Source organism: Otolemur garnettii, unplaced genomic scaffold (genome assembly GCF_000181295.1).
Source record: "Otolemur garnettii isolate 467f Iridium unplaced genomic scaffold, OtoGar3 scaffold00019, whole genome shotgun sequence".
NCBI classification, from domain to species: Eukaryota; Metazoa; Chordata; class Mammalia; order Primates; family Galagidae; genus Otolemur; species Otolemur garnettii.
In genome coordinates this window covers 20,239,529-20,265,808 of record NW_003852414.1, presented here as the reverse complement: position 1 = coordinate 20,265,808, position 26,280 = coordinate 20,239,529, and the positions used below count along the sequence as shown (strand labels likewise).

The 26,280-nt window shown below is 43.3% G+C and overlaps 1 protein-coding gene across 2 annotated transcripts in view; it reads right to left on the bottom strand.

Moving 5' to 3' along the window:
* Window positions 1–8,644: 8,644 nt before the first annotated feature.
* USP6NL (USP6 N-terminal like) overlaps window positions 8,645–26,280 on the bottom strand; it is a 125,653-nt gene continuing 108,017 nt past the window's right edge. For both annotated transcript variants that reach the window (XM_023511429.1, XM_003786817.3), the window contains exons 10-14: window positions 25,704–25,798; window positions 24,987–25,052; window positions 24,789–24,888; window positions 21,444–21,596; window positions 8,645–10,347 (exon numbers count right to left, since the gene is read on the bottom strand). In XM_023511429.1, the coding sequence (XP_023367197.1) occupies window positions 9,011–10,347; window positions 21,444–21,596; window positions 24,789–24,888; window positions 24,987–25,052; window positions 25,704–25,798 (1,751 nt within the window). In that variant the 3' untranslated portion in view covers window positions 8,645–9,010. The remainder of the gene's footprint in view (window positions 10,348–21,443; window positions 21,597–24,788; window positions 24,889–24,986; window positions 25,053–25,703; window positions 25,799–26,280) is intronic.

Below are 26,280 nucleotides of genomic sequence, written 5' to 3'. Positions count from 1 at the left end.
GTCTGGAGTACAGGAAGGTTACTATTTTTTTTTTTTTTTTTTTTTAAAGAGACAGAGTCTTACTGTGTTGCCCTGGGTAGAGTGCCGTGGCATTACAGCTCACAGCAACCTCCAACTCCTGGGCTCAAGCGAGTCTCCTGCCTCCGCCTCCCAAGTAGCTGGGACCACAGGCGCCCGCCACAACGCCCGGCTATTTTTTGGTTGCAGCCGTCATTGTTGTTTGGCGGGTCCAGGCTGGGGATTCGAACCCGCCACCTTAGGTGTACGTGGCTGGCGCCTTAGCTGGTTGAGCTATAGGCGCCGAGCCGAAGGTTACTATTAATAACTGGTTTTTACACTTGTGAACACATGAAGTGACAAGCTAGAATAAACCAAAGGATGACTGCCAGGGGTACTTGTGATTTCTGAAGTCACTCCGGCTTCTAGGTAGCATCGTGCTCCCATGTCAATACACTCCTGCTCCCTAGGACTCCTATCTGATCACTGCCTCCCCCATCTCACCCAAACATTTCAAGAGCTGCATCACTTCCCACATGTGTCCTTGACCACCACCAGGATCTGACTGTGGCCCTGGGAAATGACAGCAGGTGACATCAAAGAGCACCTAACTGGCAACTCCAGATGGACTTTCAGTCCTCCCACCCAGGCTTTGTGCTGCCTCCCACACTGATAACTGGTCCTTCCTCTCGGCACCCTATGCCACCCACAACAGCGCAGTTCCTCTCCTGTGTCTCAGCTCAGAGCTGCCTCTGCACGTCTGCCCTCCTTCCTGGACTCAGTGTCACCAAGACTCTATGACCTAGCCCTGGGTGGCATGTGATACACGTCATACTCCAAGTTACTATGGAGCGGTGACACTGTGCTAATCACTCCAAACAGACTAACTCACTTAATCTCACAACCCTACAAAATAAAAACCATCATCGTCACTTTATGGACGAGGAAATGGATGAGAACAGGAGGTCCGTGAGGACGAGGGCTTTGCTTTCCGCTTCCTGTATAATTTCAACAGCACCCAGCACAGTGGCTGGTCATGAATGCAAAGTGTCCGTCAGTCTGATGTGAATCCTGGACGTGCAAAGGTCATCCATGACCGTCCCGCCAATCCTTCATGGATTCCTCTGCCTCTGGTGTCTCTTAAATGATATTTCACAGCTGAGGAAAGTGACACCTAGGGAGGGGCCATGACTTGCCCAAGGTCACACCGCTAATGAATGGCAAACTCAGAGGACAGTTCTGATCTGATCTTCTCCACTCTACCAACATGACAGGTGTACAGGCACATCACTGTTTTTTCAAAAATAACTCCACTACACGGCAGCACCCATGGATGCAGACATGGCTGAGAACCTGAGTGGTGTATGTCAGTCTCTCTCCATCCTCAGCTCGCTCATCTTGTCCCCAGGCAAGTCTCTCTCGTGGCTTCACCCCTACACGCTGGAGAGTCCGCAGGCTCTCTCTGGAATACCAGCTGCCTGTCCGTAACACCACCTGTCAGTCTCCTGGAATTCCACATGTCAAAACAGTAGTCATTTTCCCACTAAACCTAACCCAGCTCCTTCTGAACTAAAGAAAATAGCCCCACTCCCAAGAGAATAAAGTAGGAATAATTTTACCCAGAGAGGTATAAGGCATATTCTGAAACTATAAAACACTGCAGAGAGAAATTAAAGAAGGTCAAAAAATATATAGAGACCTTCTACATTTATAGATTGGAAGATTCAACATTGTTAAGTTGACAATTCTTCCTGAATTGATCTACAGATTTAAGCAATCCTAATCAAAATCATAGTAGGCTTTTTTTGCAGATGTTGACAAGCAGATCTTAAAATTTATATACAAATGCAAAGGACCCAAAAACACCAAAATAATTTGAAAAAGAATGAAGATGCAGAATGTACATCTTCCAATTTCAAAACTTAAACTCTTACATATATGTTCAATTTTTGACAGAGGTACGGTGGAGGAAAGCACAGTCTTTCTAACACATGGTGCTGACAGTGTTGGGGATCTAGGAATTTAGATCCTTACCTCACACCATATGTGAAAATTCAAAGTGACTCAAAGACCTAAATTTAAGAGCTAAAACTCACAACTTCCAGAATATAACAGAGAAGAAAACGTCTGTGACCCGAGTTAGCAGACATATAGTTCCTAAAAGCAAAATCCATACAAGAAAAACTAGTAAGTTGAATTCCATTAAAATTAAACACAAGTCCATATCAAAAGACAATCATTAAATAATTAAAAAGACAAGTCACAGATTGGGAGAAAATACTTGCAAATCTAGTCTTATAAATGACTTACATCCAGGAATAATAAAAAAACAATGCGATGTAATTAAAAGGTGAGCAGAAACTTCAAATATATGTTTTTTTTTTTTTTTTTTTTTTTGAGACAGAGCCTCAAGCTGTCCCCCTGGGTAGAGTACCGTGGCATTACAGCTCACAGCAACCTCCAACTCCTGGGCTCAAGCGAGTCTCCCGCCTCTGCCTCCCAAGTAGCTGGGACCACAGGCGCCCGCCACAACGCCCGGCCATTCCTTGGCTGCAGCCGTCATTGTTGTTTGGCGGGTCCGGGCTGGGGATTCGAACCCGCCACCTTAGGTGTACGTGGCTGGCGCCCTAGCCGGTTGAGCCACAGGCGCCGAGCCCAAATATATGTTTTATCCAAGAAGGGATACAAATGGCCCATAAGCACATGGAAGGATATTCAATGTCTTTAGCTACCAGAGAAATTAAGTCAAGGTCATGAGAAGGTACCAGTTCACGTCCACTAGGATGGCTATCATTAAAAAGAAACTGGTGAGGACATGGACAAAGCAGAACCTTTCTGTACTGCCGGCGGCAATGTAAAATGGTACAGCTTCTTTCAAGAACAGTCCAACGGTTTTTTAAAAAGTAAAACATAGGTCCTCAAAAAGATTTGTACACGAATGGTCATGGCAGCAGGTGAAAGCAATCTACATGTCTATTATCAGCTGGTGAAAGTGAATAAACAACAGGCAACACTAGAATACTATTCAGCAACACAAAGGATACCAAGTACCAGGAGATGCTACAACACTAAGAACCTCAAAAACATTGCTAAGTGAGAGAAGCCAGGTGCAAAAGACCACATACTGTCTGATTCCATTTACATGAAATGTTCAGACACAGCAAATCGGAAGGGCAGAAAGTGGGTCAGTGGTTGCCTGAGGCTGGGAGTGGGAATGGGGAATGGGGTTAATTGCAAACGGGAATAAGAAATATTGTTCTGCTTGATAGAAATGTTCTAAAATTGCTTGTGAGAGCTGCACAGGTCTTTAACCTTACAAAAAATTCATGTAAATATGAACTTAAGTTGCATACATTTTATGGTAGGTAAATGATACCTCCTCAAACCGTCTGGAGGAGAGGGAAGCCCAGGCCGTGGACTCAGGCAGCGTGGATTCAAGTCCTGGCTCTGCTATGGACCAGCCATGTCGCTCAGGTCAACTTAGACTTTGGGCCTTAGTTTCCTCATCTGTAAACTGGGAATTCTAGGAGATACATCACAGAGTTAGTGTGAGAATTAAATCAGTTAATATGAGTAAAATGCCCAGCCCTGTGCCAGACACACACACAGTTAGCATCGAGTAACATTAGCTAGCGTTCTCATTAGCGTTACTAGGATTACATTCATCCAATGCTTAAGTCTTGCCAATTTTACTTAGTAATTCTTCCTTAAATAAATCACCTTTTTTGGGTGGCGCCTGTGGCTCAGTGGGTAGGGCACCGGCCCCATATACTGAGGGTGGTGGGTTCGAACCCAGCTCCAGCCAAACTGCAACAACAACAAAATAGCTGGGCGTTGTGGTAGGCACCTGTAGTCCCAGCTAGTTGGGAGGCTGAGGCAAGACAATCACCTAAGCCTAGGAGTTGGAGGTTGCTGTGAGCTGTGATGCTAGGGCACGCCACCAAAGGTGATAAAGTGAGACTCTATCTCAAAAAAAAAAAAAAAAAAAAAGTGAGATAGCGCCTCAAGCTGTCACCCTGGGTACAGTGCCATGGCATCACAGCTCACAGCAACCTCCAACTCCTGGGCTCAAGAGATTCTCCTGCCTCCGCCTTCCAAGTAACTGGGACTACAGGCGCTCACCACAATGCCCGACTATTTTTTGGTTGTAGCCATCATTATTGTCTGGCGGGCCTGGGCTGGATTCGAACCTGCCAGCTCAGGTGTATGTGGCTGGCACCTTAGTTGCTTGAGCCACAGGTGCCAAGCCAAAAAAAAAAATCACCTTTTAAAAAATAACTTCTTCCCTGGCCTTAAGCTCTGCACCACCTTTTAGACACTTGCCATAGTCTCCTGTCTTCCTAACTTTCTCCAGGGTTACTCCCTGCCATCTGTCTGGCCTCCCTGGCAGGCAGACTCCATGCAAGAAATGTAAATATTCTATCACGGTGGCACAGCCTGCCTGCAGGATGGAGTTGAATTGCCCTCCTCCATCAGGTCCCTGTGAACCTGTCTCCCGTCTTCACCCACCCTATGCCACATCAAATCACTCACTGCCTCCCACACACCCTGCAGCAGCTCTTGCTTCTGTCCCCTCTGCAGAAGTGGCCCACTCTCCCCCACTCTCATCTACCTACTACACAGACGCTTCCTGGGCAGCTGGGGCAGGAAAGCTGGCACCCTCCCCAGGTCTCCCCGGCCTCCAGAGCTGGGCTCACCGTCGCCCATCTGTACTGCAGGCACAGACCTACCACATGCATGTCTCCAGCACGGGAGGGAGATGCAGAATTACGAAACACACTCCGTCCTGGAGCATGAAGCCAGCACGGTCCTCCTAGGACATTGTAGGTGCTCAGTAAAATGCTGGCTCATCAAATGAAGGACCGGCCACTCGGGATTTTCCACCTCCTCATATGTCAAAAATGCTCTTAGGCTTCCAAACAACAGGGCCTTTTTAAGAATGTTGCTTAAGGAAAATGAGAGGCAGAAGTTGTCTAGGAAAATGGAAATCTTAGTGAGGTGCTTCCTTCTTCAAAGAAGTGTGAGAGAAAGCGCAGGGTCACCCCTCCTCTGTGTCAGGCCACCTCTACTGTCTGTGACTGTCAGCAGCGCGTCAGAATTTAGAGATGACGTAATGTTAACTTTCCCAGTGGACTTTTTCCTAACTTTCCTGACATCAGAGCTGCTAAACTCCAAAACTCCTATTAAGAATGTCTGAGATTGGGTGGCACCTGTGGCTCAGTGGGTAGGGCACCGGCCCCATATACTGAGGGTGGCAGGTTCAAACCCGGCCCTGGCCAAACTACAACAAAAAAATAACCGGGCGTTGTAGCAAGTGCCTGTAGTCCCAGGTACTTGGGAGGCTGAGGCAAGAGAATCGCCTAAGCCCAAGAGCTGGAAGTTGCTGTGAGCTGTCACAACACTCTACCAAGGGTGACAAAATGAAACTCTGTCTCTAAAAAAAAAACAAAACCCAGAATGTCTGAGATTATCTCATAGTAGGAATATAAGACAATCAACTTTTGGAGGATTTTTTTAAAAACAGCTTAATGACTGAACTTTAAACTACAGGGGGAGATAGAATTATCTAATGCCTGGGTTCCATCCCAGATATTCTGAGTTAAGTGGTTTGGGGTGGGACCCATGCAGAAAAAAATTTTATAAGTCCACCAGATAATTCTAAAGAATACTAGATAATTCTAAATGCCCTAGCAAAGGTCAAGATCTACTTTTATGAAATCCTAAATTAGTTCCTTTATTTACCAATTTTCTCATCTATAAAATGGTGGCAATTACACTTAGATTTATGGATAAATTGAACACCTTTCTGAAAGTAAAATGCATAAATAAATGTGCATCAGATTTCTTTCTACTATTCTCAATAACTTGGGTCATCTTAAAAGTAAAGTGTGGCTTGTAAAATCTATCGGGTCAATAAGCATTACTGTCCACATAAGATACAGACATTTAAAGTCCATTAGAGAAGAATTTAAAACAAGATCACAAGAAAAACAACTCAAAATAAATCCCTAAACCATAATCTTAATAACCCACAATCAAGTGAATGCTAAAATCAAGGTGTGATTCCAGAAGATAACTGAGAATAATCCTCAATCCATTACACAAAGCTGCAGGTCCTCTGAATAAAATTCTGATCTGTAGACACAGCATGTTTGTCTCTAACCATGAAACAGAAAAGAAGAGGGATCTCAGGACAGTGCTGGCCTGTAACATGTGCGTGCATCGTAACGGGACCCGAGGGAGATGTAAAGGGACTAGGACCACGCAAATCAACTTTAAAGTTACACCAAATATGACAAAATTCAGTATCAGAATCGTCTTCAAATGGAAAAAGTTAAAGCAATCCCGCTCTGCGAACATCTGTTTTTCCTTGGCCAAAACATTCTATTGACCGAATTTCTTTTCATTCTTTCAAGAAACATTTTATCATTGGTACTTTGATATTTGGATTTATGTGTATCTCCTAGTTTTAAAATATTTTCTATTTTTAAAAAAATCCCATTAAAAAACACAACTGAAAGAGTTAACACTCTTAGAAACTCTAGGTCTACTTTAACTTCTCTAACTAAATATTAATGAATAAAAACCGTAACAAAGTGCTTCTTATGTTAGGCAAGGCGGCCATGAAGAGAGGACTTAACTTTGGCAAAATACTCAAACCACACACAAGCAGCTGTAGAGTAACCTGCCTCTACACCACGAAGAGCCTTACCAAACAGGTTTCTCAGACATATTTTTGACCCACTTTACCAATATTACTTTATCTGTTATCATTATTTCATTATCTTTTATTAAAAAATAAATTTGAAAGAGTAAAACTGTATGGTGGTAAAATAATTCTGAATTAAAGTTTCCTACTTAAAAACTAACACACAGAGCTACATTTTGTTACAGGGTCGATTAGAATTATTGCTATTAACAATGCATATTAAATAAAACAAAGGGAAAGTGATATAGCTCTAAATGCTATCTGGCTGGAAATTAATAAAGCGTGTAACACAGACTCGCGGTATGAAGTAACGTAAGAGAACAGCAGGCCACACACACTCAGTTAGGAGGGGCTCAGCCTTAGACCCATCAGGGATGCACCACTTCTGCCATGTGAAAAAAATGCACAGAAAGACACAAAAACAAAATACACTTATTACTTTCAGCATGTTAAAAATAATCACATCAAAAAATGTATACAGGTAAAAAATGTCATAGATGACATAAGAAAATAGTGCTTGTGTGTATATATATATTTTGCATATATATATATATATAAATCTACAGTATTTACCACGTTGATACATATTCTGGAGCAGCTCCGATACTGCTATAATAAACTAAATTGTACAGCTTGTATATTATAAGTCACAGAATCATGGTTCAATAATATCCTCAGCTACATTTTTACATACATTTATTTCTCAGCTTCCACATGATCTAAATCACGAGCCTGGTAGTTCTACCAGGGTTTTGTTTGGGCTTCAGTGTAGTGTTCACTTTAATACACTGCGTTTGTTTGCCATTTAATAACATCATTACCAAGTTGATTAAAATGACATTAGACTCATTATATACATAAAAAATATTGTCACATTCGCTAGCTAAACAAATGTTACTTTCCTTGTAACTGACATACTTTTTTGTACCTTGAAAGCTTAACGCCCCAACTTGCAACAAGAAGAACCACCCATGTGGTTTTCTACTCTCTAGTATTCAAACGCCAGCTAAGGACTGTTGAGCAGGCTCCCCAGGTAAACATCAAGTCATACTTTCTAGGAGTGCCCAAAATTTCATCAGTGTTTTGGTAGTTGTAGTGTAATGGAATATTTTAAAAGATAATAATAATTTTATTTTTTACCATGAACCTGAATTATTTTCAAAACCCTTTTTCTACTTTCAAAAGCATGAAAGTAACACTGTATTTTTTAAAAAGATCAAAATCCTAAACTCCTACTAACAATCAGGATCATTTTTAATGGTTTTTACATGGATAATTCAATGGCCCGATTAAGAACAGTAAAATCCACTGGCTACACTCTCTAAAGCCAGCCAGGAGAGGATCACGCACCTGACCACCGGGGAGCAGAGCTGAGCACTGTCAGTCCTGCTTCCAGGTGCATTTCAGAGTGGGCACCCCTGAGAGCGCTGGGCCATCACCATGTTGCAGCTTCTCCTGCAACCCCTGGAGAGCAAGCCCAAGCCTGCCTTTGCATCTGGCTGGGACCAGCCTGAGCTCCACAGCAGTCGGACCAGAACCAAGGCCACAAGAGCACTAGACTGGTCTGGTAAACAGACGTGAGGAGCCTACACCTCCCGCCATAAGATTCCTTTGAAGCACCATAAAGTGGTTAGCCTTTCTCTCCAATGTTTTTCATTTTTAGATTCAAAGAAAAAGGCAGCAACTGCAGGAGAACAAGGAGCATTCTGTGAGATGCTGAGTTAATAGAGTCAGGGAAAGTCTTTAGTCAGTTTAGGACCTAGATTAAAAATGTGAAAGCAAATAAAACTGGACTGAAAGACATATTAAGGAAAAAGAATAACATATTATTCCATGGACTGGATAAAAAATAGTTTTTAAAAAACATTTCTTTAGTTCTGTGTTCAATTGTGTGGGCACAGATGCCTATGACAGATTAAAGGACATTTACACTACACATAGCCTTAAAAATATCTATTCTAGAGATTTTCAGTACTTTGTAACATTAGTCAAAATAGAATGGGCCAACCGAGTACAAATGTCCAGGGTTTGGAGAAAGGTATCAATGGAGCTGAGTAATAAATAACTGCTGGGCGTGCATCCCTAAATGCTATTGCTGTGTTTCAGGGTAAACCCTGTTAACAGGGCCAGTGATGATGTAATTTAAAGGGATGGAGACATTTCCATATATTCTTACCACTAACCGACACCAGGGTTGTGCGAGTCGTTTACCATAGTAGAAAATACTGCTTTGGCAATTACAGACATAGCAATGTAGGTCACGTGTGGTTTCTATTCTCGTCTTCAGCAAGTATAGCCCAATTCTCACAGCAACACTGACTCCTGAATAGAAAGCCCGTCCCGGTTTCTGTAGTGGTAGACTGGAGGTGGGGGCCCTGAATACTGATACCCAGAAGGACCGGCACCCTCCACCGCCGGGGAAGGTCTATACCGCACCGGACCGTCCACCGAGACGGCCGGTAGGCCGTGGTCCTGGAAGGGGACATGCTGGAAGGCTGCGTATCTGGGCACGTTGCTGCGGCCAGCATCCGGAGTCCGGGACGGTCCGTGCACCTCGGGTCTGCACGTGTAACTAACTTCTGGCCACTTTCTGGTATCTGGCAAGTAATCCACTGGAGGAAAGATGAGCTGCCCGTTCTTTGGTGACCCTGAATTGCCCGAATACCCCCCAGCACCAAGATCAACAGGAAGGACTTCTATTCGACTAGACGGCAGGACGAGAGGCGCCGGGCGGCCGTAGGCCTTCTCAGGAGAAATGTCCACCGAAAGAGAGGAGCCGTAAGGCCTCCAGGAGGGGTGCCCGTGAGCCCCGGGGCTGAGCTGGGGCACCGCGGGGAAGCGCTGGGGGGACCCTCCGCGGGGAGCGGCGGCGCTGCCGTAGGCGGGCGGGCGCGGGCCTCGGGCCTCCCCGTCCAGCGGGGCTGGGCGCCGGGCGGGCCCCGGGGGCTGCACTTTGAAGGTGAACCGGTTAGGCACTCGGAGCGGGCTGGGGCTGGGCTCGGCCAGCCTCCTCGGGCTCCTGGGGCTCTGAGAGTAGGCCCTGTCCAGCGCCTCCTCCACGGGCGCGCTGCCGTCGGCGTCCTGGCCGGGTGCGCTGTCGCCCGGCACGTTGTCGTATTGCGAGGCGGTGGAGCCCCGCTTCCCGTCCGGGTCCGGAGCCTGCGCGGGGCCCGGGCCGGCGGCCGAGAGCGCGGGGCGGCCCCTGCCCTCTGCAGCGTGCCGGGCAGCTCTGTCCACGGTCAATTCCGACGGCTTATTCCACTTGGGCACGAACTCCCTCCGGCCCATGGAGGTGGCGTTGCTGTTTTGGTTAGCAGCTGCGTGATTGGACTGCCTGGAAGGGTCCTGTGCACCGGACGGGGGTTTCCTCTGAAGATCTGCCTCTTCCTTGGGCTTTTTGGTCTCCTCCTCCACCGACTTCCGTCTGGGCTGCTTCCCTCGCTCCGGGGTCCCAGCCTTGCTTTGGTGGCGAGGGGACTGCTCCTCCTTCTTAGGCAACGCCTCGCTCTCTCTCCTGCCACCCACGTGGGGACTCGGCCTGCCCACGGTTCTCTGTCCGTTGCTCAGGTGACTGACGCCACCATAATGGATTTCAGGTGGAAGCTGCCCCAGAGGTTTCTTTGGGTACTCATCCTCTTTACCTAAAGAGAAAGGAATTCGTAAGTAAAATAATGAGGAAACAGTATCCAAATGAGATGCACTTTTAATAATTACGTATTTTGCACGTGTGCATGGACATTCATACACTTTCATACTACAGAATTTTAGTGGCTGATGGAATTATCCATCTTTTAAAGCTGGACACTAAAACACAACCAAAACTTAAAAGCGCCCAGGTGCCGTGGCTCACGCCTGTAATCCCAGCATTCCGGGAGGCGAGGCGGGCGGATCGCCTGAGCTGAGAAGTTCCAGACCAGCCTGAGCCAGAGGGAGGAGACCTCGTTTCTAAAAACTAGCAGACATTGTGGCCGGCGCCTGCAGGCCAAGCTACTCGGGAGGCTGAGGCAGGAGGACTGCTTGAGCCCAGGAGTTTGAAGTTGCTGTGAGCTGTGACGCCATAGCACTCTACCAGGGTGACAAAGCCTTTTTTTTTTTTAAATTAAATCATAGCAGTGTACATTAATGCAATTATGGGGTATAATGTGCTGGTTTTATATGCCATTTGAAATATTTTCATCAAACTGGTTAACATAGCCTTCACTGCATTTTCTTGGTTATTGTGTTAAGACATTTATACTCTACACTTAGTAAACAAAACAAAAAAACAAAACAAAAACCCCTCAAAACCTTACTATGTGTGGATGGGGGTATTGTGTAAACCTATGGGCAAGTTCCATGCGTTTGTGTAACCCATGCTTCTTATTTTGCTAAGAGGTATTTATTACATGCTTTTCTAAGAATGCAAAGCTGGTACTATTCTTGTTTCTCTTCCTCCCTAATGCAATCCTGCAGGGCACCAGCTCAGCGTCTTAACATATTTGGAATAAGCTTTACATGTGTTTCTCTAAAATGACACATCATTTTATGTTCTGGATAGAAGAGGACATTCGTATCATACAAATATCTAACACATCTGCTAAAATACAAACTAACTTCTCTGAATTTTCGGTCAGATTGTGTTTATTTTCCTCCTGCCTCAACTACAATGGTTTTGAAATTTCAGTAAAACTTTTCCTGCCAACTTTAAGCAGGTTTGCCAAATTTAAACATCAACTTCTAACTGTGGTTTCAAAGTTATCCCCAAATAGATTCTTATTCTTAAGTGCCTCCCACAGTATAATTTCCCCTGAAAAGATAAAAAGTGCTCTCTATCTGAAAATTAACATTCTAAAATGATCCTACTTTAAATGCAAAAAAGAATCAGAAAAATAAAGAAAAATCATATGGGATACTGTTAGTTTTATATTTTAAATAATTAACAGAAAATTCATGAGGAATTGAAGGACAGTTAACTGTTCATTTAGGAAATTATCTATTATAATATATGTAACTAATAAATATCTTGAAAAAAACAATAGACTTTACTTACTAAAACTCTATGCTTTTAACCTGTTATTACAAAATAATGTATTATCATTTAAAAATTAGTTTTTGCAGGCTGAGTGGGGTGGCTTACGCCTATAACTCTGGGAAGCCAAGGTAGGTGGACTGCTTAAGCTCATGAGTTCAAGACCAGCCTGAACAAGAGAGAGACCTCATCTCTAAAAACACAGCCAGGCATTGTAGTGGACACCTGTAGTCCCAGCTACTAGGGAGGCCACAGTAAGTGAATCACTTGAGCCCAGGAGTTTGAGGTTGCTGTGAGCTATGTATGACACCAAGGCATGCTACCACGGCACTCTACCAAGGGTGACAAAGTGAAACTCTGTCTTTAAATTAATTAATTAAAAATAAGTTTTTGCTCTCTTAAAATATCCATCCATCCATCTGTCCCACAAATATCCACTAAGTACGCCGTGTCAGGCACCATGCTCCCCCACAGTCCTTTCATGGTACAAGGTGAGTGCACAGACCCAGCCTTTGTTTCTCCATAGCCCACAGTCTTGGCAATGATGCCACTGCTATTAATCCATATAATACAATTTCTTTAGTTTTTTTTTTTTTTTTTGCGTGTAGTTTTTGGCCGGGGCTAGGTTTGAACCCACCACCTCCGGTATGTGGGGCCAGCGCCCTACTCCTTTCAGCCACAGGCACCACCCCGGTATATTTTGAAAAAATACTCAATGATCTTTTTTGGGAGAGGGGATTATCCTTTAAATGATTAAACTATGAAGATCAAAATAATTGAGCTAAAGGCACCACCTGTACCTCAGCGGCTAGAGCACTGTCCACATACACTGAGGCTGGCGGGTATGAACCCGGCCCAGGCCTGCCAAACAACGACTACAATCAAAAAATAGAGTTGTGCTGGGTGTTGTGCCTTGGTGTCATAGCTCACAGCAACCTCAAACTCCAGGGCTCAAGTGATTCACTTACAGGCATTGTGCTGGGCGCCTGCAGTCCCAGCTACTTGGGAGGCTGAGGCCAGAGAATAGCTTAAGCCCAAGAGTTTGAGGTTGCTGTGAGCTATGACGCCATGGCACTCTACTGAGGGTGATGTAGTGAGACTCTGTCTCAAAAAAAAAAAAAAAAGCTCAAAATAACCTTTGCTCTCCTAAATCAGTGCTTTTTAAACTTATAAAGAGCAGACACTTTTTTCAAGACAAATTTCAACCCTAATATATGAAGAATATACAGAAAGCTGCTCTGTAGAGATAGTTGGTCCAGAGAGCTCTGGTGCTGCCTACATTATCTAGGTGGGGAAGCAAGTCTCAGGGCAGCCCAGTGATCTTGCAGCAGCAGGAACTGAATGAAAACCCAGCATTTTCGCTCCCAGTTCACTGTTCACTTCCACTGTACCATTTTCATAAAACCTCAAAACAACTGTTGATAGTCTGAACTGAATTTAATGTTACTTTGACAATATTTATGTAAGTTCTTTATCTGACATATTTGAAAGCACAAAAAGAATTATAATTGGTCATTACGGTTTGTTTGGCTGACTTATCCACTCAACAAACACACGAGGCACTTGCTGTGCCCCAGGCACTGATCTCAGTGCTGGCACCACGAGTCTGAAAGGAGGCAGGTGAAGTCCCTGTCCTTCTGGAGCTTACATTCTAGCTGTGCACAGGGCTACAAAGAAAGGAAAGCAGGAAAAGCGATTAAAACGATGGGGAGCACCGCCGGGCAGAGCAAGGAAGATGCCAGCAAGAACAAAGGCCTGGCGCTGGGGACAGGCAGAGGCACACACACAGATTGCTGTGAGCAATCTGGATTTTATTCCAAACTAACTGCAAAATCCTAGAGGCTTTTCAGCAGGAGAGTTACATAATCTAATGTAAAGGTCACTTGAAGTGGAGGGTTGGATTTACATTGTGGCAGCAATTAACCATGATAACACAAATGGCTGATTCTCACTAAGCACTCAGCACATGTCAGCCACAGCTCAAAAAGCCGTACCTACAACATCAGCAACCGGCAGACAGTGTAAGATCCTGCTGTTTTACTCATTCTATAGATAAGAAAACAGAGGTAGAAGTTAACGTCCCAAAGGCACACGGCTGGTAAGATGCGGGATGTAAGCCCTGAGTTGGTCCCGGACCCTCACTCTTCACCCCTACAATACACTGTGGTGGGAGGAGGCAGGAGAGGTTGCTTATGGGGCATTTTTCAGGAATTCTGTGCACTTGCTCAGAGTGGGGGGTTGGATGAGCTGGGTGGGAACAAGCCGAGTGAAGCATGACTCCTGGTTAAAGACAGCCACAGGCAGACACTATTCCATGACAGCTGGCGTGACCACCGCTGTCCTTGTATCCTTTTGTGAGAAAGATGTTTTACGATACCTGGACAAACTATTTTAATTAAAAACCCAAACTTTAAAAAGGCTATCACTGAGAAAAGTTTTCTTGGCTTTATGAATGTTGTCCATGACATGTGCATTCCAGTTTAGCTTCTGACTGGTCAGCGTGTGAAATGTGTGGTCTGGAGAAGGCTGACCAAAATATTCGGAAGTAGCTGTTCAGCCCATCAAGTCAAAAAACAAGCAGCAGAAATAGAATTAAAATCTACTTAGTACCCTCAAAGTTTTTAAATCAACTTCATAGTCATCCATTTGGTCCCAAATATATGAGTATATGTAGGGAAATAATTGCAACAAACATGAACTATCCAGAAGCTATAAAGACCTACATAACAGAACGGAATTTATAAGCTTTCTTTTTGTCCCCACTGCCCCACAGTTTTCTAAGGGCAGAACACAGTAAGCTGACTGGCTGATACAAGATAATATCAACAGCCAATCATCAACACATCCTCTTCAGGTTAGCAAATAGGAATCTGATGGGAAAACCCAGCCATTAAAAACGGGAGGAGAACCACTGAGCCAGAGTGTTCTCTCGCGCTTGTCAGTTGGGCACGAAGCTGGCCTGGCCCTCCACTGGGCACTCACTTCCGGCAGCCTGCTGAGGCCACCAACTTTTTAGTTCACATGAAAAGATTTTAAATGTTTTTAAAATTCTCTGTAACAATATAAAAAGAGGGGGTGGGTACAGTGGCTCACGCCTGTAGTCCCAGCACTCTGGGAGGCTAAGAGGAGTGGATTGCTTGAGCTCAGGAGTTTGAGACCAGCCTGAGCAAGAGTAAGAACCCATCTCTAAAACTAGCCAGATGTTGTGGTGGGCGCCTGTAGTCCCAGCTACTCGGGAGGCTGAGGAAAGAGGATCACTTGAACCCAAAAGTTTGAGGTTGCTGTGAGCCATGATGCCAGGGTACTCTACCTAAGGCAACAGAATGAGACTCAGTCTCAAAAAAAAAAAGCATGGGGGAGAGATTTCCAGCTGCACTTCTGTTGTGCCTCAGATGTACTCCCCCAAACTCTGTCTGCAGAAGCCATGCTGCTCCCAGCCCAGCGCACACGCCCAGCCTGTCTGCCAGCTTTAGTCCGTGTCAGTTCCAGGTCCTGAAAACTCCAGCCGTTTGGTATTAGGTGTTTCTAAGGGTGGCTACCCTTAGGTCTGCATCCTAAATCTCAAAGTTGATTTGCTTTACTAAACACAAATTCCACAGACTGCCCTTTTCTATTATAAAAAAGTCACATATTTCATTACTTGTGATCATTATGCTGCTTGCACGGTCCTGGCATTTTCAATGGAAACAACTATAGTGATTAAAATTTAGTTTACATAATTACATCAAAAATACAACTGAGCAGAGCAAACGTAAAAGGCAAAAATTGTGATATTTTGCAGATTCCTGGGTGTAGTTTTCTATGTCCTGTGGGCACCAACTTAATGCTGGGCATGGCTGGTCTGAGGTGGGCTTCCCCAGACACGTAGCTGTAGCTACTTACTGATGATGATGAAGTGAAACTACACCCCCTTTTGAAGCACAGTGACCCAGAATTTATGCACAATTCTAAGCTTGAACTGAGTCAGGTGGGTGGGTTACTGGCAGCCACAACATACTGCTGAATTTTCTCATAGAGATTCCCAAATGCTGTTATCATCAAGGCCAAGGGGAAACTGCATGGTCACAAGAGCGACCTGGGAGCAAGTTTGAGTCCAAGTTTATTTTCTTTTGACTGTTCATTTCCATCTGAGATCTTCCTGGAATGTGACATTCACCAGACCTCCTCACGTAATGTCATCCACAAATTGAAACTCCATCTATGCTACTGAGGCTTTCACCCCAGGGATTGATACAAACACAGGACTGAGGAGGACCAAAAATGGAACACACTCATTTCTTTAAAATACAAGGAACGTTTAAAAGTCACTAAGAAAAGGAAGGCTACCGTATGTGGAGACGTAAATAAAGGATGTGAGAAGGAACCTCACAGAAGGAGAGAGGACATGTTGATACATCATCAGAGAAATGCACGTTGAAATACTCTAAAACTGGTGTGTCTCACTATTGCAGGTTGGAGAACCCAGCTCTCCAGTTTCACAATGTGTATGGAAATTGTGATCTAGAAATTCCACCTCAGGGTAAATTTAACCTAAGATGATATTAATAATTAAGGCACATGAAAAATGTTTGCTCCATGATGTTTAAAAGTGCATTGATCTGTGAATCATAAATTCAACTGCATTGTTTTAGAAAAATACGTATCCTCAATGTAGATGATTTGTAAAATTAAGTTACAATTACAAAACAAAAATATGAGAAAATAAGTTGTGGAATATAAAACTCACAGCAGTCTACTGCCATGTTAATGTATCTTTAACATTAACCAGTAGAAAGGCAAGTTATAAACAGTACAATCCCATTTATCATGAATGGTATATGGCAAAGGTCAACAAAATGACTATAAAAATAAATACTAGGAGTGGTTAATACACACACAAATGTTTTTAGACCAAACGATAATTATTTTTGTTTGCCTACTACATAATTTTTCTATTATAAACACAACTCCTATTGCTAGAATGAAGAAATATAAAGTTAAAAGGCACAGAATACTCATACTACAGATAGGATGATCTCCATCTCTTAGGAGAAAGAATTTAAAAATTGAGAAGTAATAGACTAAGGTGCTGATTTCAAACACAAAACAAAATGCAAAGATGTGTGCAGGGAACTCACTGCCAGTTCTGGTGTATGACTGGCAAGCAATATTTTTAGCTTGTTCCCAAGTATTTATAAGACTTTGTCAAAACACTTTACTTTTACCCAAATAAACCAGGTGGATGGCATTCCTCTACTTCACCACCGGAGCAGCGCATATCCCAGGCTTTCATCCCAAACCTCTTCTACTGACAACACGGAAGCAAACACCCAGCGGCAGAGCCTGCATCCCGCAGGCGGGTCTGCGGCTCCTGGGCCGCCCCGGGCCTTCCTCCTTCAGACACAGAGAGTCATCCAGCAGGATGAGAAAGCGAGGCCAAGGATGGTAACGAGGTTACTAAAGGACCAGCACCGAGGATGAGGTTAAAATAAAACTTTAGAGGGGGATGGAAGGAAGAGGGTGGGGAAGAAAGAGGAACAAGGGAAAGTGGACTGTCTCTGGGGATAACACTGCCCCGGCACCGTCGGCCCCGGGTTGTGATATCCACAGATTTTCATTCTGAGATCCTCTGAATACAGAAAAGGCACATTATCAGTAAAAACCTGACTGGACACACGTAAAATCTGGGATTAGGGATAGAAGACACATATTTCTTAGGAGAAAGAATTTAAAAATTGAGAAGTAATAGAGAGACTAAGGTGGTGATTTCAAACACAAAACAAAATGCAAAGATGTGTGCAGGGCATGCTTGGGAGATTTAATTTTTTAGGAAAAGTATTTACATTCCAATAAACAGAAATTTCTCTAAGAAGAGTGCTCAGTAGTATTCTGTGTATCTACTCATAATATTATAATTAAAAGAAAAACTTTCATTTATTGAATGGGCAATAGGCTAAAATGCACACTGGGAAAAGAATCTGTGGCTGTTCAAAACGTCCAAAAAGCTATGAAACCCACCAAGCTGTCTGTATTGTGCTCCTAACATAAGTGCATGGTGGCGAGTTCACAAACTTAACTGTCTGACCTTGTAACACACCTCTGAATAGTGTAAAATTCCCAGGAATTCTCAATGATCAATGTACACATACTATTGACATTTCAAGAGATGATCCTGGGGCCCACCAGGGTAAAACCTGGAAGAGGAAGAAGAAGAGGTGGAAAGAAGGGAAGGGAGAAGAGAAGGGTGGGGAGAGGGCAGAGGGGAGCAGGGGTCAGGAGAGGTGACACTGGAGAGGATTAGAGGGGAGATACGGAGAGCAGCAGAGGAGGAGGCCCCAGGGACGCCCTGAGCAGCAGCCCTTGCTCTCTGCTCCCGGGCACTCTTCTGTCCGAGCAGGGACACACTTGGGTCTCACAAGTGGACAGGCAGAGGCTCAACCCCGCAGCAGTGCCGAGACCCAGGGACTCTGCCCAGGGACCTGAGTACTGTCATTCTGGCAGTAAACGGAAAAATCTACTTGGCTTCATAGTGCAGGTGATTCCTTTCTGAAGGTTAATTATTCACCCTTCCCTGAAACTGAAGTGATACTGCAGACCTGGAAGTGGGCCAGATGCCACTGCCAGTAACACTTCCATGTGCTTCTAAACATTCTGTCCGTTTCCACAGAAGTAAACCCAAACAAAGCATCCAACATTTTGGTGCAATCTCTTTTTAGAGGCAGCTCAACCTGCTGAACTACTATGAACACACACACACACACACACACACACACACCCCGTACTGCCATCCTGGTCGTCCTTTCAGTTAAATGCCTCTTTCACTCTAAAGCAACAGACTGTAACTAAAAGAGTCGAGACAGCTCTCCCTGGGAAGCGCGCACTCACCCGTGCCCACGCTTCCCGCTGGGCTTCTCAGCCCCTTCCAGTACAGCTGTGTGCCTAAACTTGGTGCTGTTGTGCCTGAAATCCCCCCCAAACAGTTTCCAGCAAAACAACAAAATGGCGCTGGTCTGGCCCTCTCAGTGCCCCACAGGAGTGAAATGAAGACTTCCTGCCCTCCCTCTCGGAGGGTCAGGACGGACCACAACTCCTATCAGGTGTAAAAGAGGCTGCCTGGGAAAATATGGAAATACCACACTGAAGATATTTTTCACCAGAATTCAGTCACATGAGCAATATTTTTAGGGCAGTGCTAACAATTAGAAAAATATGCTCCAAAAAATTATATATTATCTAACTAGATACATTTTAGAATAAAAGCAAAAATATCTATTAGTTTTTCCTTAAAGAAAGCTAACAAAAGAATACTCCTACAGTCCCTAGAAGGATAAGGGCTGAGAGTCCCTCTTAGGCCTTCAGAAATCCTTCCTTGATCTTGCTCAGGTCTCTGTCGCCACCCAGTGGAGGCTGCACTCAACTACAAGGTGTGCAGATAAATGGCCTCGGAGGTTCCTCAGCTTTCTGTGCCCAAGAGGCACGTAATTACAGCAAAGTGCTCTAAGTGCTCTGCGAGCAGCATTATTCTACTTTTAAACTGCAATAACAGAATATAATATATGTAACTCTGACTGCTCTAAGAGTTTCAGTGAGAAATGGTAGGGGGCCGCTGTCATGAAAATTATTTTATTATTCTGGGAAAGAGTTATCCTGTCCCCATCTGGATCAAATATTAAGTCCAACTGAGTTTGAAAATATTCTCACAAGATTACTGATTGTAAATATGACTTTATTTCTCTTTAATGTAACATTAGCTTGAAGAATATATACTTCAAATACTAATCGGTTCTTCAATATGATGTTTAAAATATAGTTTGCTTTCTAAAAAATTTTTTAAAAAATAAAATACAGTTTGCTTTCTAAATTATAGCTATGATAATAAAAGAACATTTAAAAATCTGATTGTGGTTAGGCTCACAGGCTTTTTTTTTCCAGAAGATTAAACTGGAAAGAGGAGGAAGCAGAAAGGAGCCAACTCCAGAAACCTCTCTCTCACTACAAGCCTATTCAGTGCAACGCCAGCTCAATAGATCTTTGTGGAATAATTGAATTTTTACAATTTGCACTTCATATATCCTAGCATTTCAATTCCTGTACACACATAAAAACTGTCAAGAATGTGTAACATCAGTTTATATTACATAACAAATGTGAAAACCCACCCAAACCCTCAAAAGACAATAATATACATTGACTTGTTTGTGTGTATGTATGAAATCAGGAGACAAAATGGTTTTGCCACCCCCAAAATTGCCTTGTGCTAGCCTTTTTTTCTTTATTAAATCATAGCTGTGTACATTAATGCAATTATGAGGTCCAATGTGCTGGTTTTTTTTTTTTTTTTTTTGAGACAGAGCCTCAAGCTGTCCCCCTGGGTAGAGTGCCGTGGCATTACAGCTCATAGCAACCTCCAACTCCTGGGCTCAAGCGAGTCTCCTGCCTCTGCCTCCCAAGTAGCTGGGACCACAGGCGCCCGCCACAACGCCCGGCTATTTTTTGGTTGCAGCCATCATTGTTGTTTGGCAGGTCCGGGCTGGGGATTCGAACCTGCCACCCTAGGTGTACGTGGCTGGCGCCTTAGCCGGTTGAGCCACAGGCGCCGAGCCCAATGTGCTGGTTTTATATACAATTTGAAATACTTTCATCAAGCTGGTTGACATAACCTTCACTACATTTTCTTAGTTATTAAGACATTTATGTTCTACACTTAGTAGATGTAACATGTATCCTTGTAAAATGCACCATAGGTGTGGTCCCACCAATTCTCCTCTCTTCACCCAGCCTCCCCCCTCCCCTCCTCTCCCCTTGTGCTAACTTTTTGTACACAGTAGGTTTTTGTTATCTAAAAAATACATTAGAACTTTATTTCATAAAAAAATATAAATTGCATGCCTACCATATGCCGGCACTGTCTTGGGTGCTGTTGAGGCAGACACAGGGCCACCGTCACAGAAACACTTTTTGTCTAACAGTAACACACTAAGACAAATGCTCGGGCACTGGAGGTGCTCGGGCGGAAGCCTGAGCAGTGAGATGGTTCAGGTGTGAAACACAGGTGACCAAATTCTACAGGCCTGGGTAGGCTGGGGACTGACTGAGAAGAAGTCAGGAAGGTGGTGATGCTTAAGCCAAGTCCTGAAAACTAAGATTAGCTGAGGACAGAGGTATGTGGAGAAATGTGAGGGGCATTCTGGGGGGAAAACCACACTCAAAGGCAACTGTGGCGTAGCCAGCTGGTGTAATGACCAGCTATGGCTTTGGAAGAAGGCCCGGGGTCGCCTGAGTAAGCACTTAAGTATTTATCTACACTGCGAAACACAGCAAGTGGCCCTGGATCAGCAGCCGGAAGGTGTCCCCTCGTCTCCTTCCGCTGTCTGGCCCTGCAGCCTCCTATTCAAGTGTCAGTTCCTTCCTCTACAACACGGGGCTGTGGATGCTTTGCTAGTATGTACGGTTTCACCAAGCAAGATGATGGAAACAGAAGTGCTCACTATTATGCTTATTTAAAACACCCGGGTTACTTCTGCTGGGCAGTATTATATAGCAACCAAATTTCGAAACTTAAGCAGGAACAGTAGTTGTTCCATTAAGAGAGGCAGATTTAATTATGTTTACTTGTCTGGCCTTAAAACAAGAAAAAGAGTCACATGCAGCTGGTGGGATAGTATCTTGCTTATGCTTTGAGAAGGGAACAACTTGAGTTGCTCTGCTATTAATTACTGTGTAAATACAAGGTGGGGAGGTATTTCTTACCAGGTTCTGGAAGGTCTAATTTTGCCCGCTTCAGTTCTGCCATGGAAATCTGAAGTTGTTCTACTACAAAGTCATCGTCAAAGAAAAAATTCTTTGCCAGGGTCTCCTGAAGAAATTCTACCAGTTCTTCCATAGACAATTTCATTAGATGTTCTAAGAAAGAATGAGAGAAATACAGAAGCCAAGTCAACAGCTGCTTTAGGTTGAAAAGAAAATACATTCCATTCAGATATGGTATTCTTTACAAAAAGGCATATATAACATACAACTTACACATGGCATTTGTAATATCATTATCACTCACCAAGACAAAAATATACTGAAGAGATCACATAGATCTTACTGGTCCTACCGGGAGGAAGGGTGGAGAGGAGAACATTGCCCGGGACCTTCTTGTTGGGGTGAAAATAACTACACCCAGGCACTCATGTCAGCCAGAGCAAGAACTCCTGAGATGGGAGACACAGAAAGGCCCCCAGGACGACAGGAAGCCTTTCTGTTTTACTGATACAGAGCAAAATAGGCAAATCTACTTTTAAGCCTACATTTATTACTGTTTAGAATTCCCCCCTGAAAATCTGATTAATTTTCTGAGTTATTTCCACTTATGAAATTCATATTATTGAAAAAAAAAACTTTCAAACTGTAGGCACCAAGCTGAAAGTAAAAGTCGGCTGAGACCCCACCACGCAGTGCCCCCCGAGCAGACGCACGTATGCGTGCGCCTGTGTGTTCAGGTGGATCCGTTTACAAACTAAATTGCACTTTTCAAGGTGACCTGCCTTCTTGCTTTTTCTCCACTTAGTAACATAGCATTTCTCACGTCAACCAGGACAGCACCCCAGGGTGAGCAGTTGGTAGGGCGCACTGTGTGTGGTGAGTTACTTCAGCAGCTTCCAAACAATGGCATGCACGTGGGTTTTGAGTTTTTACTATTTAAAACCACTGCGTGATCAATCTCCAGTGACAATGTCTCTAAGTATTTTTAAGGCAGAAATAAAAAAAAAAAAAAAAGAACAATAGATCTCTTTCAAGTATCAGCAAACTATTGGTGAAGATGCCCAGAAACTGTTTTTTTTCCTCAGGCGGGGGTGGGGAGTTATTGGCTAATTACTAAGTCCCATGCTCATGGTCTACAATATGCTGCTTTGAACACGTGTGCACTGTGGGATGATGAAACGCGATGTGGCACATCCCCCCTCACACACTCATCATCTGGGGGGTGAGGACAGGCAGGACCTGCTCTCTGTACTACTGCCAGGGACACGGTGTGCCACCATGCTGCACAATGGACCCAGGACTTCCTCCTCCTGTCCACCTGAAACTCTGAACCCTTGAACCAACACCCTGGGGCCCCCAGTCCCCAACCATGTGCTGTTCAAAGAGTTACTTGGTGGTGAAGGAATTTCACGTACGTCCTTCGTCCCTACAGGGCAGCAGTTTAGTCAGTGTCGCGACACTTGTGACACGTGCGTATAAAGCAGTTGCTATATTACAGTTTACACAGGGTAAAGCGATGTTTCGCCAGGGAAAATAACCAAGGTCGTGTAAGTAAAACAACTTAAGAGAAAGAAAGAGCTGTAAATACAGCAATAGGCCCCTTCTCACTGTTTAGGTAACATCAGCTAATATCTCACAGTATAAATTACACTTTTGGTTTACAATTGGTCATTCATAATCCAGAAGGAAAGGAAGGAAGAGAAGGGGGAGAAAGGGATGGAGGCAGAGGAAGAGAGTCTACACATCACAGGGTGGAAGCCTGAGTCTCGGAAGCTGCTCCACTATCACCTGTCCTGTCCTGTCCTGGGCTTTGGTCTGTGTTGAGAAACACGGAGTGAGAGTAGGAATGAACCATAACACTTCTGAACGCTTTTCTTGGAAAATGTAAACAATTCAAAGGTGCTTTTAAAGGGTGTCTTTGTTCCCGCCTAAGTATGGTTAATCTGGCACTCCTGAAGTCCATGATTTTCAAGTAAGCAAACAATCTCATATGTATGTTAAAGAACCTACCATCACCAAGCACAACAGAGACAAATACTGGCTCGCGACTGAGTCGGAAAGCTGGGCAGACCGCTGCAGTGTGAGGCTGGGAGGGCGGAGTGCACAGTGAATGGGAAACTGTGCGGTACACCCCGACCAGAAGCGCGGACTATGTCAAGTTTTAAAGCTTTCCCCACAGCTGCGAGAGAAGTCACATAATTTTATTGGTTAAATCCAGGCTTTAAAGATGACTAAGACTCATCTCTTGATTTTAAAGTAAGGAATGATGCACCAAATTTCCAGAACCCTCGAAATACTGCACCTGAAGACTCAGGCATCTTCAGTTTTTTGTTTGTTTTTGAGACTGAGTCTCACTCTGTCCCCCTGGGTAGAGTACTATGATGTCATAGCTCACAGCAACCTCAAACTCCTGAGCTCAAGTGATCCATCTGTCTTGGCCTCCCAGGGTGCTAGGATTACAGGCAGGAGCCCCTGCACCGGCCTAGTTTTCTTTTCTTTTTTTAAGAATAAAATCTGCTGCATTTATGCCCCTACAGACACTGTACTTGCCCCAGAGGCCACAGTGCAGTCCAGGAGAGATGGAGCCGGTGCATTTCCCCTGTATCCTCACAAACCCTTTTAACCAAGGGACCAGCCTTCTTTGGTATCTGTTTTCCTCTTACAAATTTGAGGTTCAGAATGATGAAGGAACAAGGGGGCCCAATGAAAACAAATACTTAATAAGAATATTATTCTTAGTGTGGGCAGGCGCAGCGGCTCATGCCTGTAATCCTAGCACTTTGGGAGGTCCAAGAAGGAAGATCATTTGTGCTGGGAGTTGAAGACCAGCCTGGGCAACATAGTGAGACCCCATTTCTCAAAAACATAAGAAAAATTAGCTGGGCATGGTAGCATGTGCTTGTAGACCCAGCTATTTGGGAGGCTGAGGCAGGAGGATCACTTGAGCCCAGGAAGCTGAGATTACAGGGAGATATGCTCATACCACCAACCAGGGTAAAAAAGCAAGACCCTATCTCTGTTATAAAAAAGTATTTTTAAAAAGAATTTTATTAATGAAACCTACAAATCAACAAATTTCATTCTACTGCTTAAGTGTGAATATGAAACTGATATAAAGAGAAAAGAATCACAGACCTTTGCAATACAGTAAGTAAGCTTCCAGGCATGAGAAAGAATCAATGAAGGTCAATTACCAACTGAAGATAATTTCTTCACTGACTTTCAAGACTGTTAATTAAACCACTATTAAAAAACAATGAATTTTAAGTGGGGTAGAGAATGACAAATAAGGATTAAAATAAATCTTCATTCTTATGATATCTTTACAATTAAGCATTTTCTTACTTTTGTGTAATTTTAAGATTGTGTAAGACATAGCAGTCAGAACTCTTTCGCCTTCAAAGATGTAGATATCCCATATTCTGAGATTTAGTGTAAAGGGAGTCTATAATTAAAAGCAAAACAAAACAGAAATAAGGTTAACAGTCTCCCCTCACCTTGTAGTTATAATTTTATGATTGAGTTTTGTAAATAAATACTTACACGATCAAGGAAGCATTGAAAAAACCATTTCATTGTGTAAAAACTTGTGTAGATTTCTTGAGAATCCTGAAAAAAACAAAGATCTCACAATTTCTGGATTGCAGCAAACAAAATATGACAATATAATACTAGAAGTTAGGAAGGCTGCTGGAGGTAAACAGCAACACTAAACATAAAACCATCTTGTTACAAATATTTTTCATGCTTTCTGCTTTATTCTATTCTTATTTTTTTCTCCAAAATTTTGTTTCTCAAAATCAATCCAAGAATAAATGCCTCTTATGATAGGATAATAGATTTAGATTAGATCCTCTTTAATACATTATAGTGAGCTATCTTTATTTTACTAAACTGTGTTTTATGGTAAAGCATATATATAGTTCACTAAGAAGAGCTTGTAGGACCCTTACAGGACTTTTGGTGCAGTTAAAAAAAATCTTCCAAAATAACCAAGAAGTCACATCTTTAAATACTGTATTGTTTGAATTTATCAGGTTCAAAGAAGAAGTCTGAATCTATGAATTAGAACTGTGATAGTTCATCGACACTAAATTTTAGAAATCAAATGTTTTCAAATGATTGGAAATTAAAACTGCATAATAAATGAAATGGAGGACACTAGAAATTAATACAGTTACTGAGACCAAAGACTGAATCTGACTGTTCTAGCGTTTTTCTTGGGGTAGGTGGGTGTCAATCAGTGTCACATCTACCTACCAAATGTTGCTTAAGCTTGGACAGAAATTTATTCAGTATTTTTTCATGATGTTCTTGAAACCTCAAGAGCTTAGGGAAACCTTGGACAAAAAAGCCTAGAATACAAACATAAAAACAATACTTCATAAACAATACCAACAACCCTCCCCCCAAAATAAAACACACGTATTCTTTCATTTGTAACTCTCAAGAGACACACCCAGTCGTTATCAGAATATTGTTCCTCTCTACCAAGGAAATACACGTATATAAGCTTTGGGTAATGAAACCTGTAGCCTAGTATTTCTTTCCTAAGATGTCCTATAAGCCTGTAAATATTAAAAGTGGATGGAATATTTCCCACTTAAAAGGGAAACTAAGGATCAACAAGATTATTATTCTTGTAAGATATTGGGCCATACCTTAAATGCCTAAAATTTTTAATAAATATTCTAAGTGGGCTACTTGTCATTTGTTTTACTGTTTTTTTTTTCTTTCTTTTTTTTTTTTATTGAATGGTAACTATGTACATTAATGCACTTCTGGGGTACAGTGTAGGGTTTTCACATGCAATCTGAAATACTTCCATCAAACTGGT